At 41.8% G+C, this 18,228-nt stretch overlaps 1 protein-coding gene across 2 annotated transcripts in view; it reads left to right on the top strand.

Annotated features, from left to right (window-relative positions):
• RSRC1 (arginine and serine rich coiled-coil 1) overlaps positions 1 to 16,243 on the top strand; it is a 120,829-nt gene extending 104,586 nt beyond the window's left edge. For both annotated transcript variants that reach the window (XM_071752821.1, XM_071752820.1), the window contains 3 exons: positions 12,737 to 12,843; positions 13,744 to 13,890; positions 14,794 to 16,243. In XM_071752821.1, coding sequence (XP_071608922.1) covers positions 12,737 to 12,843; positions 13,744 to 13,890; positions 14,794 to 14,886 — 347 coding nt within the window. In that variant the 3' untranslated portion in view covers positions 14,887 to 16,243. The remainder of the gene's footprint in view (positions 1 to 12,736; positions 12,844 to 13,743; positions 13,891 to 14,793) is intronic.
• The last annotated feature ends 1,985 nt before the right edge of the window (positions 16,244 to 18,228 follow it).

Here is an 18,228-nt window from a genome sequence, read left to right as displayed (position 1 = left end):
AAGCAAATACAATGGGATGGAGGGGCCGTTTGTCAGGAAACCTCCAGCAGCCACTAAATGCCATTTCCCACTTTAGGTGTTGTAAAAATGAGAAGTGTGCTAATATAGGGCTCTATTGATCAGGAACAGACCCCGGCATCTCCCACTAGGAAACATTATGTGAGTTCCTTCATGAGATGGCCAATCTGTCCACAGAATGTCTCAGGTGCCTTTTATCCACTTGCTGTCTGGCTTTAGGTAAAAAATGTCAACCAGAATGGAAGTTTCATGAGCAGAAAATAGGGTTGTGTTGATATGAAATAGCCTTTGACTGTAAAGGCTGCCCAAGTGCTTGCTCTGATTTATGCAGGCAGAAGACAGGCTCTTCCAGAGAGGGTTTTAATGCCTGCTTCCACTCTGCAGAACTAACTTTTTCATACAGTTAAACAAAAAAAAATCAATTTTTTCCCTTTATTAAATTTATTTAGATTCATCTGAAGTGATGTGCCCATCAGCCAGATGCTTAACCTTCAGATTTCTCAATTAAAAAAGCTGATCCTCAGTGATGACAGAAAAGACAGTGACAATGGCAAGAAACCATGACATTTTTTTATCAGAAAGGTGGCCCTGTTGTTGTTGTAGTCCTCACCAGTCCTAATGCAGGGCTTGCATCTGCTTGGAGCCACACAAATGGGGGGCACACAAATGGAGCTTGAAATGCTGCCACTCTATTTTGGGGTTAGGATGATGCCTTCTTCATGGGGGAAGAGGGATGGTTTGGTTAAAACCCTCCCCTTGCACCTGACTTGCCTAAAATGTGCCTTTATTTCACACATCAGCTGAAAATCCAGGGGAGAAGCAATGCATAAGCCTGGGGGTGGTCACAGGGAAATAGCAGGTAAAAGGAGATTAAAAATAGTATCTTCCCTTCTATCTGGTTTGCCTCTATATTAAAATCTGAAGCAGCATTTGAGTGTTTTCCTCCACTTCTTATGAAGGGGAAAAAAAAAAAGAATCAGATAATTTTTCTCCTGGAATGAAGCACTGTGGGATCCCTTAAGAGAGACACAACATCAAAAAGAGGTGCATAAATATAAAAATTATTTTGAATCTGGTACTTGAGACATTTTTTACTTTCAAATAAATATATTTCAGATAAAATTAAAGTTTTACTTTCACATCTGTAAAAATATCTCAGCAGGTGAAGCACTGAGCAGGTTCTGCCTCATTAAGTCTGGTTCAAAGCTACAACCACAAGTTGCAAATAAAAAGTTATTTCCCTTTCCTGGGTTTGTATTTTAAGTCAATGCATTAAATCAACATCGTGTTAAAAAATACTTGGTTTTAAATCCTTTCAGAGACCCATTTTTTGGTGAAAAATTAGCACTTTAGCTCTAGTTCCTCTTTGATGAGGTGTTTGAGGTGGTGCCAATTGCAGCCCATCAGATACTCAGTTTTTAGTGACTTCTACAAGTGAAAACACAGATGAACTGACAGTCTGACAGGGCAGTTTATGATTTTTTTTTTTAAAAAATCAGATGTCTTGAAATTATCTTCAAAATTTAAAACAGATGAAAATCAAAAATGGCTTCTGGACTTCATTAACATTGTGCATTTTACTGTCTTCATGGCATTTGTTTGTGTAAAAGGAGAAGTCTGAGGCAAGCATTAGTTAAGGTAATGGGATTGTAAAGCAATCACTTAATTAGTTATCTGATTTTAGTCATTTAAAAAAAAAATTATAGCTAGGTATTGAAAAGCTGCTTCCAAAAGGGAAAATCAAGAGCTGTGCATGAAATGGGCAGGCAGCAAAGGGGATGGGAGGTCTCTTGGTAAGCAAAAAAAAAATAAATCTGATTTTCAGTCCTTTCATAAGCCCCTTGAACCATTGGTGGGGTTATTTTCTCCAAAGATAAATGGAAGGGGGAGAGAAGTTTTCCAGCTGCTTGGAAAGAGGATGGTGGGGTGCATGGGTGTCTCTACCTTAGGCATTCATTTTCCTTATTAAAAAATTAAAAAAAAGAAAAATTTTCCTGCTTGGGAGGAAGCCATAAGCATATTTTTACTGCTGCTTTTCTGATATCCCAACTTCATTTAAAAAAACCCAAACCTGGAGGAAATCTGAAGGGTAGGGGAGGTGGGGAGGTGCTGATTTCCAGTCGTGATCATAACTAGATAGAGAAATGTGCCAGCTGGAGGTGAGGTTGGACCATGGCACTGTGCTGGAATGTTGCCTGATTTTAGCAAATGATTCCAAAATGAGTCAGTTTTCAGTTTTATTCATTTTGAAGCCATTTTTAGGGGCTGACATCTCAAGAGGGTTGTTCTGTATTGCAGAATTCCCTGCTTTAGGACCCAGGAAAAGAGCATCCTGCTGGGCTTTTATATTGATTTACTTATTCCCCCCCCCCCCCCCCCCCCTTATAAAACTCCAGAAGTCTCCAGAAACAGGAGGCGTATTTCTAAATTCATTAAATATTTCATGTAAATTCTGAGGTCTGGTCATTAAATTTCCATTAATTTGCACTGTTTGGTCTATTGAGGTTTTCATTTGTCAAAATTGTTAGCTCTTGGGTATTAGTTACACAAATATTGATGTGTAGCTTTGGCCTGTTGGCTATCAATTGAAATCAGAAAATCAATAGACTTAATAGCTCCTCATTACAGAGTTGATGCATTTGCAAGGCTGAGTTGCCTATTGTCAGGGCACAATCAATTCAGTCAAAAACTATTACACCATCACCCCTGGGAACCTTTTCATAATGTTTTGGTGGGTTTGGAGTTGACCTGTGGCTCTGGACACCAAATAATCCTCTTTTGGGGTCTCTTGTAGGGTTATGAAAGGGGGGAGAGCTTTGGTGGGGACAGCAGAGACTCAGCCAACTCCTGACATCCTGGTGGGGTTTGCAGGGGGTGATGTAAACAGGGTTTTTTTTAGGTTAAGACTCTGCTTTTTTGGCTTCTAGCAGAACTGATGGTTTCTTGGAGGTGTCAGATGGAGAGTTTGAATCTGAGATGCAAATTGAGGACCTGCAGACTGGAGCAGTGCAAATAAAGAAGAAGAGAAAACAATTTACCAGCTGGGAAATGATTAAATCATACAGGAGCTTTTTTGGGGTGAAAGTTGGGAGAATGTAGAGTCACTTTGAAGTAAAAGGTAGGCAGCCTTTTAAATGCTGAGTGGCTTTTTAGGGAGAGAGTTTCTTTTCCGTTTAATAAGATTTACATTAATATTAATTTCATATCAATCATAATTTATATCAATAACTTGTATTAACAATAACGTGGGCAAACCTTGTAAGGTTTTATTTAAATCTCAGTGTGCTCTTTCTCCTCTCAGAGCTGACTCTCTTGTGGAGCTGCTCTTGTGCCCCAGTTCACCCCAGCCCCAGGTGTGATCTGTCCCTAACACCATATTCTGGGGATCAGTGTGTGATTAGCAAACCTCAGGTTTGGAAAATAGTTGCCCTGTGACCTCTAAAGGAAGGATTATGGTCTCTGAGTCCATATTTTAAGGCTCTGAGATAAGAAAAGGATCAAGTGAGGGCTTGAGGAGATGCTGGTGTCTGCAGACATGTCCTGCCCTGCCAGCACGGGGGAATCAGCCCTCACCCAGGCAGAAAAAAATCCTTATTATTATAACTTAAATCTGTGTGTGCTATCTAATTGCTGGTGTGCTTGTCTCTGTACCAAAGGAGTGGTGTTTGGTGTGGCAATCCAGGATGGAAAGGGATCCAGTGGTTTCTGCTCCAGGATGGAAAGGGATCCAATGGTTTCTGCTCCAGGATGGAAAGGGGATCCAAGTGGTTTCTGCTCCAGGATGGAAAGGGATCCAATGGTTTCTGCTGCAGGATGGAAAGGGGATCCAAGTGGTTTCTGCTCCAGGATGGAAAGGGATCCAAGTGGTTTCTGCTCCAGGATGGAAAGGGATCCAATGGTTTCTGCTGCAGGATGGAAAGGGATCCAAGTGGTTTCTGCTCCAGGATGGAAAGGGATCCAATGGTTTCTGCTCCAGGATGGAAAGGGGATCCAAGTGGTTTCTGCTCCAGGATGGAAAGGGATCCAATGGTTTCTGCTCCAGACAATACTTGGGAACCAGCTGCTGAAGTCTGTGAGGCTTTTGGAAAATTATCCCTGTGCTAAGGGGGTGCTTCCTAAAGGTTGGGCACCACTGAGAATCATATCCCTGTTTCAGCCATTTGGTCAGGAGGAACAAGCTTTGTAATTAAACATTAGGAACTGGAGTTGAAAAGCAGAATCAGTCCCAGGTATCAGTGAGGATCCCATAACCATGGGATGATTTTCTGTTGGAAAATCAGAGCCTAGAGCAGTGCCTGAGCACATTGCTCACTGGAAATGAGGAGTGGCTCTGTGGACTTTTATTCTTTGCAGTCAGAAAAACCTTATCTAAAGCCTTTTGCTTTATTTTGCAATGCCTTCCAAAAGCCCCCAGTTCTTCTAGGTTCACCTGTAACTCATCAGGCTGGATTTTAAAAAGAATCCATATGTACAAAGCATGAAACATCTAAATATTTCCTAGTTATTGTTTTAAAGTCTAGATTCCTGCTCCCCAAAGTAATTGCAAGAAAGTTGTGTCAGTCATTTTATTTTAGTCTTTTCCTCCACTGGAAAGAGATTATTAAAATAAAAGTAAAAAAAAATCCAGACACTCAGTAAACATGTAGGATGAGTGAAACACAGACTAAATTAATGATATTTAAGCTGACATACATAATTATAAGAGAAAGGTCAGGGTAGGTGGCAGCTTTCCCAAGTATATAGAGTGTCAGAAAAATCCCTAAAGTACATAATTTAATTGAGTTATGTTTTCTTTCCTTCACATTGAAGCATTAAGATATTACCCTAGTCCTGAGCCTGTGTTCCTACAATTTAACATGGCAAAATTCCCAGCTCTGCATTTTGACAGGAAAACCACATCATGCATAGGCTCCTTCCAGCAATGAAATACCACTTTGGGTTGGTCTCCAAATCACTGGTTTCTTTTTCGATTTAAACAAACAAATAAAAAAAAAAAAATATGTTTAATATGCAGAGGAGGTAAATCTTACAAGAGTGAGGATGACTTGAACACTGTTTCTGAAACGTGAGATGTGTGTGAAAAATGAAAGAAGCCAAGAGATGGGATAGAAACAAGCAGAACTCCTCAGCAAAGAGAGATGGAAAGCCCCAAACTGCAGGGGCTGGGTTGGTGGCTGATGCTGGGACATCCCTGGGTGAGGGCTGGGGAGGGACCAGGGTGGATGAAGGTTATTTGGAGATTTATACTCTTTGAAAACTAAACAAAAATAAAATAATCCATACTGGAATAGTGCAGTCAGCCACTTTGGTTTGGGGTTTTTCTGGGGCTGGGGCTGGCTTAAAGTGCTCATGCCAACAGCAGCAGAAAGCTGGAGGGATGCTTGGCCCCATCTCCATCAGTGCCATGGCCCTCCCTGTGAGCAAATGACTTCACTGCTCATATTCCCCAGAGCAGGAGTTTATTATCATTATTTTCTCCAATAACAATAGTCAGAAAGGTTGTTTGGGTTGTGTTGGGTTGTGTTTTTTTTTTCCATTCTATTTCAGTCTCTGATTTGCCTCCATCCCACCCCAGTTGGCCAATATCCCTCCCAGTGCTTCTCCAGTTAGACTTGGGTGCATCCTGGAGCAAACACCAGTTCAGGTGGGCTGGAGGGACCTTGCAGTGGAGCTGGGCAAGGACACAATGAAAGAAAAGGTGTGTTTTGTCCTCTGTCCTCACAGTGGGGGAGTGGGATCAGGTAACTTAGAGCTTTGAGGCAGAGAAATAGTCTTAAAGAACAGAAAAAGTTGGCCAAATGTGAAGGAAATGACTAAATGAAGGGGGATTTGGAGCAGGAGGGGGAAAGCAGGAACTGAATGTTTAGAAGCCCAGTTTGCCAGTAATTGGTGAATTGATGTTGGTTCCCTGTGGCTCCAGAAAGGGCTGAACCAGCTGAAATCTGCAAAAGTGGAGCCTGGGGTGGACAGGAGCACAGCAGAATTTCACCCCAAACATTTCAGCTTCAGCAAACTCCCCAGCAACTCAGAGCAGGATCTTGGAGCAGGCTGGGTCAGGGAATCTTCCCTACAAGTGTTGGTACCTGGGAGATGGAGAATCCAAATATATAGGAACAAAGAAGTCTTAAGGAATGACCTAGCAGGATCCAAATGGAAAATAATATTTTGCTGGCCACCAGCACTGGGAAGAGCAAGTTGGAACATCTTGATGTGGAGCCTGTGTCCATGTTCTCCCAAAAAAAAAAAATAAAGAAAAAAAGGGCTGAATTAAGGAGCCTGTGGAGCTTGGAGATGCCCTTCCTCTGGTTAAATGGAACAGGAATTGCATCCATTTGCTTAAACTGCAATCCCTTGTGAGGGGTCTTTTATTTTCTCTTAAAAAATGAGGTTTTGTTGATCTGGGTGGCCGTGCCAAAATTCCATGTGGACTTACCACGTGTCAAATGGGAATTTATCTGCCAGAGCAGAGGGAATCTATGGGATAAGGAGGAGACTTAACCAAGAATTGTCTTCTTTGTGCTGGCTCAGGCCTAAAGGAAATGGGATTTTAAATACATGGATCATATTTTATTGGTGCTAACCAGATGTTTAGCTGGTGTGAATGGCATTTTTTTCATGTACCAGCTAAAGGCCTGGCCCAGGAAAGAAGCAGCAGAATAATGAAGCAGCAGAATAATGAAGCAGCAAAGAAACAACAATTTTCTGGTCTGCATTTCATTTTTCCTGCAGCCCCTTAAATTATGTTCAGTGTTTGAGGGCAACCAGAGGTGGTTGGAGCTCCTGTGTGCATTTCCCCTGATGTGTTACTGCAGATCAATATATGGACTGGAATAAAAGCATGGAAGTTACTGTTATTGACACCAGGCATCAGGGTGGCACCGTGTGATCCTGGGAACTCTGAAAATGCCACATCTTGGAAGGACTCTGGGTGAGACCACATGCAGAGGGAAAGAAAAATCAGGGGGTGCAATCACCTCTCTCCACTTCCCCCATCACTTGGGGAGGTGTAAACGAGGAAAGGGCCAGGAAAAAAGGTTCTGTTTCCCTTTTTTCCTTTTTTTTTTTTTTTTTTTTTTGCTGTCCATCCAGAGTGTAATAATATTTTGCTGTGGAAGGACCTGGGTTCTGCTGTCTCTCTGGAGCTGGGGCCCTGCTGGGTGCAGGAATACTTTTATTTATCTGCCCGTGTCTAATAGATCCGTGTGTAGGTTGAATGTGGACAAATTGTTATATATTATACTTCTGTGTAATATATCCACTCGTTAGTTTGTAGATACAATACAGAGGTTATTTGGGAGAGAGATATATAAAAGATAGAAGCAGCCAGTAATTGCCTTTAAGATCAGAGCACAAAGCATTACCTTGGATTTTACAAGGCCAGCGAGCAACAAAAGAGCAGTAATTTATGAGCTCAGCGTAAAAGAATAGCATAATTGCATTAAAAATTAATGCTAATGAACACTAAAATGGGGAAGGTGGTTATGATGAAAGTTTGTATTCATCTTCCCTGGTTTGAATGATGGCTGGTGGCTTGATTAATGGCTTAATTTCTATCAATTAGCGGGGGGGAAAAAAAATCTCCTACGAGACAAGGGTAAATTGAGCATTGAATTACATCTCTTGCTTTTGTGTGCTGAGAAAAAAGAGGAGTGGAGCTCCCATGTTAGCACAGTGACAAACCCTGGGTGCCCAGGGCTGGGGGGGACAGCCCCCAGCCCCCTCCACCCACTCTTTTTTGCTTAATAGAAGGCAAATTCCCAGCAATTTGAAGCATATTAGGGCTGGGTCCTACCACGTTTGCAGCTGAGTTTGGCTTTGCCCCCAAATATTTACAAAAATACCCTGGAAGGCCTCAAAACCTGAGCAAGTGGGGACCAGCAGGTGTGTGAGGAACACTCCTGCACACAGGTTAAATGGAGCAGAAATGTTCCTGAATTGCTGAAGTTAAATGTTCTGAAATTCAGAATTTAATTGCTGAATTTTTTCACCGTGTTGTCTGCTTGGTTTTGTACCCAATAATTCAATTTTTGGTTGGTTTTTTTGTGGGTTTTTTTTTTTAGCATCCAGGCTCACTTTAAAATACCGTGAAAGCAAGGTGATAATTATAATATATTAACATAGCAAGTTGTAAGAACTCAGCACTTACCAGAGGGATTTCCAGAGTGCTGCCACCTTGCTGCTTTAATGCATTACAGTTGCCATACCAGAGTACTTCCAGTGAAGCTGAAACTGTACAAATTAACCCTAAAAACTTTCTCTGCTCATTTCTGGAGCCTTGTTTGATTTTTCCCATCTCTCTGGCTGGAAGAAAAGTCCTTTTTTTGGAAATCTCAGCAGCCAGGAAGGAGTGTGGCCAAAACTCAGCTGCAGGGAGAGTTGGTGGCAGATTTTATTGTGACTTAAAGGTGGGAAGAGGGAGTTGGGGAAGGAATCCTGAATTTCTCTCTGGCTGATGGGCTCATCATCCACAGTTTTCCCAGCTTGGCAGACAGAGGGGTTGAGTGTGGTGGTGCCTCCTCCTAAGGACTGATCCCATCCACTGGGATGCTGGAGAAGCTGGGATGAGGTGGGCTCCATCCCAACACCTCCACCCAGGCAAGGGCAGAAGGGAAGAGGGAAAAAAAAAAACCCTTAAACACAGAGCTCCCAGTTTGGTGAAGTCCAGAGGTGATGAAGTTGTCCCTGCTCCCCTCTCTGCTCTGGTGGGGTTTCATATAAAGGTTTTGGTGCAGTGCTCTGGGGGGATCTCCAAGCCAGGTAGGGGTTTTTTTTATTGATTCTTTTGCTGCAGATTGTCTGGATGAAACTTCCTTTTCCTTTGGCTCTGTCAGTTTGCAGTTTAATTAACTAAATGAAAGCAAATAAAAAGCAAGGGGCATGGGAAACCCCCCAGTGGGGCTGAAACCCCCAGAGCTGTTCCTCTGGCCTTGCAGCTGGATCAGAATGACCCAATATCATCTAACCCTGAGTAAAAGGGATGAAGAGGAAAAGATTTCCCTCTTTAGTTGGTTTATTCAGTCTAGGATCTATTTGTGTTTCCCTCTTTTCCTCCTCAACTCATAAGGGAAAAAAAACCTGGAAAAAAAATACCAGCTTTTCCTGCAAGTGTTTCTAAGCACGTTACTTAAAAGGTGTTAGGTTTTAAATGGGTCAATTAAATTAATTAGTTGTGTCCCTGTGTTATCAGGCAAAGATGAAGAAACATTGATTGTGAGGAATATTTGAGGTTTGTTACATCAGTGCTTTGATTCTTAAGTAAGAACTGTGTGAAAATAAACTCTTTAGGTAAAGGCATGGCTTCATTTTTGTGGTCAGGGTTACAGCTTAGCCAGGAATCCAGTAAACAATACATATTTACACCTAATTAGGCAGGAAATATTTCCAACATGTTTTTATTTAATGGGTCATCCACAAGCTGTCATTAGGCACAACAATAACTGCTTCTGTTCTGGTGCTTGTTCAGTGCATTCATCACCAGTTTCATCATTCAAAATGAGCACAGAAATAGGAATATTTTCTCTAGAGCTTGTGGGCAGGTTACTTTTTCTTTCATCCAACTCTCTGGCATTTCTAATTATTGTGTGCATGGAATTTTCAGATGGAATCTAAAGGATTGATCAAGCTGAGCTGGACATTTGAGTCCTGAAGTGGCAGTTTGCTAAGACAGACTAATTCAACAGGAAAAAAACAGCTAGAAAAGAGGTGCCTATATGGATATCTATTTATATTTATATTTATATTTATATTTATATTTATATTTATATTTATATTTATATTTATATTTATATTTATATTTATATTTATATTTATATTTATATCTGCACCCCCCTGCTGTTGGCATGGCCAGGGCTGGGTGGCAGCAGGGACATGGTGACAGCCTGGTAATTGTCACTGCTGCCAGAATTGCCTCTTTATAAAAAACAGCCTCAACAAGCCCCAGTACAAGATTTAGTTCATTTTTTTTCACTGTAACACAGTAAAAAGACTTGCTGTGCAACGAGTTAGTATTGATTTTTTTTTTTTCTCCTTGTCTGTAGCCTTTTAGCTTTCTGACTCCATTATTTTTGATTTTACTATGGAATACATATCCTTCCTACTGACAGCTGACAAACAACATCTGGAAGTCATTTTATCTACCAATAATGCCTTTGTCAAAAAACTCATACACTAATGGCTTGTGCTTCCTCCAGTCCATTTTCCCCAAGTTAATGTCACTGATGTAATTCTAAACATTTAGTGATTTTTTTTTTTTTTATTTTTTTTTTTGCCCCCTTAATAATTTGTCATTCCCATAGGTTTGTGTAAGAAGACACTGCAAGAGGCTGGGAACTGAGCATAGCTCTGGTGAAATAAGAGTTGAGATTTTTAACCAGTTTCTGATACCTTTTTTTAACACTGGGACTACACTTTTCATTCCTCTTCTTTACCTGCAGAGCAGATGGACCCAAGAACTTGATGAATAATGATCCCCTCTGCCTTGCAGGGCACCAGTTTATTGGGTTTATACTTCCTCTGGGATCCTCAGGAATCTTTTTCAAAGACTTGATCACAAGACAACAGAACCTCTAAACACAAGTGGCATTGGAACCAATTTTTTCCCTTGCTTTCTAAATTCAAAATAAAGGGATTTAAAGATGTCCTCATGAACTTTGCTGTAGTGCAGCTCTTTGCCCTAAGCTTAGCCAGAAAAAAATCGTGCCATTTTCTGCCCAAAACTGAAGCTTTGCTGAGGCTTCCACAAAATCCTCAGCAGTCTCAGGGCTCTGAGCCTTATCCCAGGATTTTGACTTTCTGCACACTCAGCACATGCAGAAATAGTCAGCAGGTTCCTCATTTTTCCATTCATTGTACCCACAGAGACTAAACAATATTCCCAAATAATTTCTAAGCAATGGGGCAGCTTTTTTCTGCTTGAAAGTTGCTTTTCATCCCCTCTTTTGCCTGCCTGACCTGTTAGAAACTCTGCCCTCAGCCACAGCCTCCAGCACTGGCCCCGGTGACCACCTAGGAAGCAAATGGTTTTCCTGAGTAGCTCAGGTGAAGAGAAATGGGTTTAAAATGTACATGAAAACAAGCAGAGTGAGCTCAAGGCTTTCTTGTCACTGCAGCTGGAGGTAGGAGGTAAGGAAAGGGAGCTGAGCTGGGAGCCTGAAGCAGCAGCAGAAAAAAATTGAGAGAAAAGTTGAGAAAAAAATGAAATTGTTCACTTAGTGTGGGCATCTCCATTGCAGAACCTTTCTGAGCTGCTGGTCATTGAAATCATAGAATCATAGAATCCTAGGGGTTGGAAGGGACCTCGAAAGATCATCTAGTCCAACCCCCCCTGCCAGAGCAGGGCCCCCTAGAGTCCATCCCCTAGGAACGTGTCCAGGTGGGTTTTGAATGTCTCCAGTGAAGGAGACTCCACAACCCCCCTGGGCAGCCTGTTCCAGGGCTCTGTCACCCTTACAGTAAAAAAATTTTTTCTGATATTCAACTTGAACCTCCTATGCTCCAACTTGCACCCATTACCCCTTGTCCTATCACTGGTCACCACTGAGAAAAGCCTAACTCCATCTCCCTGACACTCACCCCTTACATATTTGAAAACATTGATGAGGTCACCCCTCAGTCTCCTTTTCTCCAAACTAAAGAGCCCCAGCTCCCTCAGCCTTTCCTCATAAGGGAGATGTTCCACTCCCTTAATCATCTCAGTAGCTCTGCGCTGGACTCTTTCAAGCACTTCCCTGTCCTTCTTGAACTGAGGGGCCCAGAACTGGACACAATACTCCAGGTGCTTCTCATTAATCAAGTGAGATGAGTTCCCAGGGGTCAGCCATTGCAGAAGGTCTGGTGTAAGGCCTGGTTATTTTTTCTTGCATTTTGCAGTGTGTGGGTACATCTGCCTTAATTTGGCTTTGGGATTTTGCATACAGAGAAAGAATTTGGTACTTCTGAGCTGCTGAATAAGTCTGCAAGCTGTTGGTCTGCAAGCACTTCTCCCACTTTGAAATGTTGTTCTCTTTAGAGCAATAAAAAAATAAATCATTTATACATATGTACAGATATACTACAAATACATAATTCCACTTGCTCTTAGGATTTGTGCTTTATATTGTGGTGTGGGGGGGTTTATTTATATACTGTATTGATAAATTTAAAGAGTTCTTGTGTATTTGTGACGATTTTTGATCAAACCTAGTTAACCCAAAGCTGCTTTTTCCTCACCATTTGCCAAATTTTGGGCAATTCCCTGTGTACTTTGTAGCTTGGGATGATGTCTCTGGGCCTCCTGAGCCCCCCTTCTCATTTCCAGGTCACCCACCCACAGCACCCTGCCCGTGACCAGCCGTGGCTGCCAGGCTGGTGACAGGACAGGAGAACACAGCTGAGGGCACAGCATCTGCACCTCACACCCACTTCCCATCCAAGTGTTCTCCTCTGCACTATCCCCAGAGTTTTCCAGGGAATCCTCATGCCATAAATCCAGACCACCCTGAGCTAATTATTCACTCAGCATCAGGGCTGACATCAAAACCTTGACCACTGACGGCCAACTCGCTGGTGTTATTTTTACTGAAGGAGGGAGCTTGTCTTCATAATAGATTTTTTTAGGCTGCATTCCAAGTTTTTTTCCCTGGGATGTGCTGTTGTAAAATCTATTCCAGGCAGTGCTGAGACAGAGCATTTCTTGTCTGCATGCACTGATGTGCACTGACACTGCACCTTCTCTTTGTAGACCAAGCCACCCTGGTGGAGCAAGTGAAACGCGTCAAAGAAATTGAAGCTATTGAAAGTGACTCCTTTGTTCCACAGGCATTCAGATCAAGTAAAGAAGTCAAAAAGGTAAGTTTGCAATGTCCTTTCTCACTGCACAAGCCTTTCAAAGTCGGGTGGGAGCTGAGCTATGAATGCAGCTCCCTGGGATGAAAGAGCATCAATGTTGACAATCCCCAATCCCACCGCCGACTCTCCTGGCTTCGTGGTGTGGAGTTCAAGGAGGGAGACACTGAAATGTGTGAGGATGTCAGTGAAATCAGCCTTTCTGACAGTGTGTTCTACATCTGCTGAGCAGCCCTGAGTTTTAAAAAGTCTTTTAAAATCACATAAAATCATGAAGATTTTTTTTTTTTTAAGGAAAAGCAGAAGAATTAAACTCCAAAAGCAATCAGCCATTTACATTGCAGTGAAAGGTAGAAAACAGCATTTTTAATTCTGATTAACTGAAGCCAGGCTTCAAGGCCATGTTTACTCCCTGAAACAAACCAGCATTGATTTCAGCTTTCCAAAAACCTGAGATGAGACCTCCAGGTTCAGTATTTTACCTGCCTTTTGGCTGCCAGGTCTTCTGAGTGCTTTTGTCTTTGGAACTAGGCAGGTGAAGACCAACTCAGTTTTCCCATCTGACTCTGAGGCCTTTTGAATTAAGGCTCTTGTTTTCCTCCAGAAACATGTTCTTCCCTTTCCACAAGTCTCCAAGAAGTTCATGTGGCTTCTTTAGAAAGTGATCCAGGAGCCCAGAGCTGCCATTCTGAGTCCTCTCTCCTTGCCTTTGATGTTGTCTTTTTTTCACTCCAGATGTCTGGTCTGGACCACAGTCCATGTCCAGTGTTTCCTGCTACTCCTGATGAGAAGGATTTGCATGAGGAACCTTCTGTGGGCATGTGTTACCATGGGGAGAATCAGTGCTTGGCTGAAAGTGCCACATTTAGGATAAAATATTCAGCTGAGTTTCTTTCTTTGCAGTCCACGGAGCCTACTGAGCCCCAGTATGAACCTGTAACTATTGGAGCAGGAACTGGTGATGCATCTGTCCCTGAGAAAGAGCCACCACCTGCCAATATCCCTACTGCCATCAAATACCAGGATGATAATTCTCTAGCACATCCAAATGTAAGTATTGTTGAGTTTTCTCTTCAGAAGAAGGCAGCCCATTGAAGGAGAGCAGGTTCACCTCCCTGTTTGGCTCTGCTGCTCATCTGAAGACCATTAACTGATGGTCCCTTCATGGGCTCAGGAAGGATCCCACTCCTTGCCTCATCAACACAGAGCAATTCCAAGAAAAGTTGGTCAGTGAGGGAGTTTTAGAGTTGCAAGCACATTTTATACCAAAATTTGATACTACGTTTTATACCATGCTCATTTAATGCAGGAGAATTTAAGACCCTGCTCATCTAAAAGTTCCTGTTCAATAAAAAAATTTCCTTTTGGTTTCTATAGTGGGAAATCAGGTGGAAGACACAGAGCTTGCCCACCTTACCAAATCATAAAGCTAAATACATCATAAAATTAAATACCTGACAGACTTAAGGTAAAGTGAAATCATTTGGCTGCAGTGTTGCAGATTCCACAGTGAGCACTTGTAATTGGAAACAGGGGTAGAATAGAGGGATTTTTTCCAGTAGAGGTTTTTAAGGATGAGCAAGTTTCAAGTGACTTGCACTAAATGCAAGTTGTGTGTCAGGAACATCCCCCCCAAAGATCAGGACCTGTGCTGATAAATGTGCTGCTTCAGGAGGAGACTGAAAGAGGAAAGGCCTGAGCTATTAATGTTTCCAATTATTAATCTTTCCAATTGTTGTAGTCTCTACCTTTACTAATGAACCAACATCACCTTTGTGTTAACACCCCCTGCAGTTGGGTTTTTTTTCCCTTTTTTTGGGCTTTTTTCCTCTGGGCACTGACACAGTGGGTAGGTATCTCAGCAGCTGATACCAACTAAAGAGGAAGCTAATGAGTACTAAGGAGGAAGTTAATGAGTTGTGTCTGCTTTTCCTCCCCTCCTGTGTGTCCCAGCTGTTTATTGAGAAGGCAGAAGCAGAAGAGAAGTGGTTTCAGAGGCTGATTGCCCTTCGACAGGAGAGGCTGATGGGCAGCCCTGTGGCCTGAGCAAACAGCACTGACCATCACAGCCCAGTCCTCCAGGAGTGCTGAGAAACCCTCCCATGAAATGGTTCTGGTTTTCTCTTTTGAGAGGGTTTTAATACTTGGTATGAGCTGCACAGAGAAGAAATTTTTCTCATCTGACTAAAGGAGAATGTTGTGTTCCCTGGTTTGCTCCCCAGCTCATTGCTGGGTGACCTGTGTTGCTGTAGCTGGGAATGCTATCAGAGCAGTGTAATTTTCTTTTTTTTTTTTTTGGGCTGAATTCCCCTGGGGTGCAAAAAATCTGACAGCCCAAGGAGACGTAATTTTATACCTCCCAGTAGAAACAAAATAAATATAAATAAAAATACATAAGTAACCATGCAGTGGGTTAAAGATAAATGAAAAAAATGAGGCAGGCAAAGAAAAGTTCAGCTTTACCAGTGCTCAGACTGTAAAAGTACAAGTGATAAAACCCTGGGCCATGACATCTTTTGCAGCTGGAGGAGGATTCTGTTTCCTTCAGCATCTACCCAGTGGGGTCAGCATTCAGGAGTGGGTGTTGGACAAAAGTTATGTTCTCCTTTAAAACAAATCTGTGATGTTTTCAGCAGGTTTCAATACGTACTATTTTGGGGGTAATTTTAAGGCCATTAAAATGTTCCATGATCTGGAAAAGTCAGCTTTCTGTCAACTCTTAGTGGGAAATAATATAAATAATGATTGTGTGTCATGGTGCAGACCTTTGGTGAACAAGACAGATGCCAAGCCTAGGTCTGCATGGAGCAGCTGTGAAGCTTCTCTTTGTCCAGGTGGGATGGATGAAATTCAGTTCAAATATACAAAAAAAATCCCTGTCTACATCTGTATAAGTACCAGAGAGATCAGCTGAATAAAATACAGATTTAATTTGTCTAATAAAGCTGTGAGGAAAGTGTTAGGTAAGTAGAAAACTAAGGTAAGCCCCCACCTCTGGACATACCTTGTTGGAAATTACCTGCCTCAGCTTTCCCATGTGAGTGAAAAAATTCATTTTGTGTTCAATTTTTGTTGTTCTTGCTGAGGGGAATAAGGGGGGATGACTCTGAAAATGTCCTTTGGTTGTCTTATTTTTTTAGATCACTGATGAAAAAGGAAATCTGTATTAAATTTGCAGACTAACACATTTTTACTTTCTGAATGGTGTTAGTTTTACTTGGTCCTGCATTAAAATGGGAATCTGTGTTTCAAGACTTCTGTTGTTGGCAGCAAAAAGTGGGGGGAAAAATTGTTTCTCTTGTTTAATTTCATCCTTTTCAAATGGTAAATACTTGGCATTGTTTTGTCTTGTAATCTCCTTCTGTGTTTCCTTCACAGTCAATAAAAACTGCCATGTAAGGTATGGTGTAAATTCCTCTTTTTCACACCTCTTGTTGGATTATTCTGGTATTTTTATTGGGTGCAAAATGATTAATGTTATGTAATTTGTAACCCTGTAGGATTTTTAAAAATTCTACAAACTGGCCTGGTATAAATAATTTAAGATTAGTGCTAATTAAGGTGAGTACCTACTATTGCATCTCAATCAAGAACTAAGTTTTCCCATGCTGGAGAGGAATGGTGAGCAAGATCTGAAAAGAGAATGGAAATAATTAGGTAATCTGAATTGAATAAAAATAGCTACTGAAATAGGCCAAAGATGGTTTGGTACATGGTGCAAATCATGGTAAAGTTGATTTTTATAGTTTTAGTTGCAGAGGAGTGATCAGAATAGCCAGTGAGGGACTCAGAACTCTGTAGGTTTTAAGGAAATACCAAAATTGTTCATGGTCTTGGTGCCTGTGTGCAGCCAATGCATTTCAGAGGGGTTTTCTGGTTGTCACCCTGTATTTTATATTTAAATATATTTATCCACATCACCCTGTCTCAGCTCCTTTGAACAGTTGTTATGCAAAGTTGAAGCTGGTGAAATTATTGGTGTTGGGAGAGGCAGGAGTTGTCAGGATGGGTTTTTTACCTGGATCTCAACTGTTACAAGTCAGCAAATGTTATCCTGGGTGTTACAACCCTCAAGTTCACGCTGTCCCCATTTCTAAAAGTGCCTCAAGCACATCAGGGATGCTCCAGCACATCTCCAGGGTGGGACTAAAGGCACTAAAGGTTGGGTAAGGCCAGGCTGGGATGGTAAAGTGTGAATGTTTAGACTGCAGCACCCTTGATTCCAGTTGTGTAAACTGTTTTCCTTATTTTGCTTTTGCTGGAAAAGCATCCTGTGATAATTACTCATTTTCCTGTCTAAAGTAGGCAGATCCTTGAGTATCAGCAATGAAGTATGGAAGAAGGCAGCACCATCACAAATAAACTTCACACTCCATCCAGTTATGTACAACTAAGGGGAATTTTGATAAACTTGTTACTTAAAATTACTTTCCAGGCTTTGGACACATTATAAATGGGATGTAGCCATGTAGCATGCCAGGTGTGGGGCCTTTCTGCTTGAGGAAGAGATCCCATGACCTCATCAGCCAGGTACAAATTCAATTAACTGTGTTGTAACATGGAGCCAAACCCCTTATCAACATGTGCACAATAATCACTGCCAGCCTGGGAAGCTGCACACCTCTCATCTCAAAAAAAAAAAATAAAAAAAGAGTAGCACCCTTGACAGTGATTATTCCATAGGAACAAATTCTTCTTTCTTAGTTTCTTTGCTTCTGAGGTCTCCCAGTGTTCTGACACTTGGCATTTAGGACTTTTGCTTATTAAAAGTTTGGGGGTTTTTGCTGTATTTTCCACTTTTTTTTTTCCATGCTCCTGGTAAAAAGGAATGGATTTCTGCTTAAAAAAAGGGAAAGAAGGATCTGTGTGCTAAACCAAAGGGGTGTGGGGTGTGCTGTGCAGCCTGGAGTGACAGCAGGGACACAGTTCTGTCATCCAGGACTCCTGCCAGATGTCTCTTGGCTCCAACACCAAGTCCCTCCTAAGGCCAAACTACCTTAAATCTGCCTGTGGGTGAGCAGGAGTGAAAAGATAATGCTGTAACTTGAGCCACTCAGAGCTCTGGCAGGCAGCAAAGACCTCTACCCCTAGAAATTACATTAGCAAACTCATTTCACTTAGCCTGCTGAACAGCCACCACCAATTAAAATCAAAGCAGGCTGATTGGGATTTGATAACTTTGAGGTAAAATGTTGACGAGCCCTTTCTGCTTTCTTGAGTCATCCAGCATCTCCACTATGATTTTTTTTTTTTTTTTTTTTTTTTTTTTTTTGAGGGGTAATAATCATTGCTTGCAAAGGAGCTGGGTTTAACTCATGCTTAGTGTTGCAACACGTTAAGAAGATTTTTTGCTCCTAAAAAAAGGGTAGCTAAGCAAACTCTGCCAGC

The sequence above is a fragment of the Heliangelus exortis genome, chromosome 9 (genome assembly GCF_036169615.1).
Source record: "Heliangelus exortis chromosome 9, bHelExo1.hap1, whole genome shotgun sequence".
NCBI classification, from domain to species: Eukaryota; Metazoa; Chordata; class Aves; order Apodiformes; family Trochilidae; genus Heliangelus; species Heliangelus exortis.
Note: the sequence above shows the minus strand (reverse complement) of the source record. Positions and strands in the feature narration are given on the sequence as shown.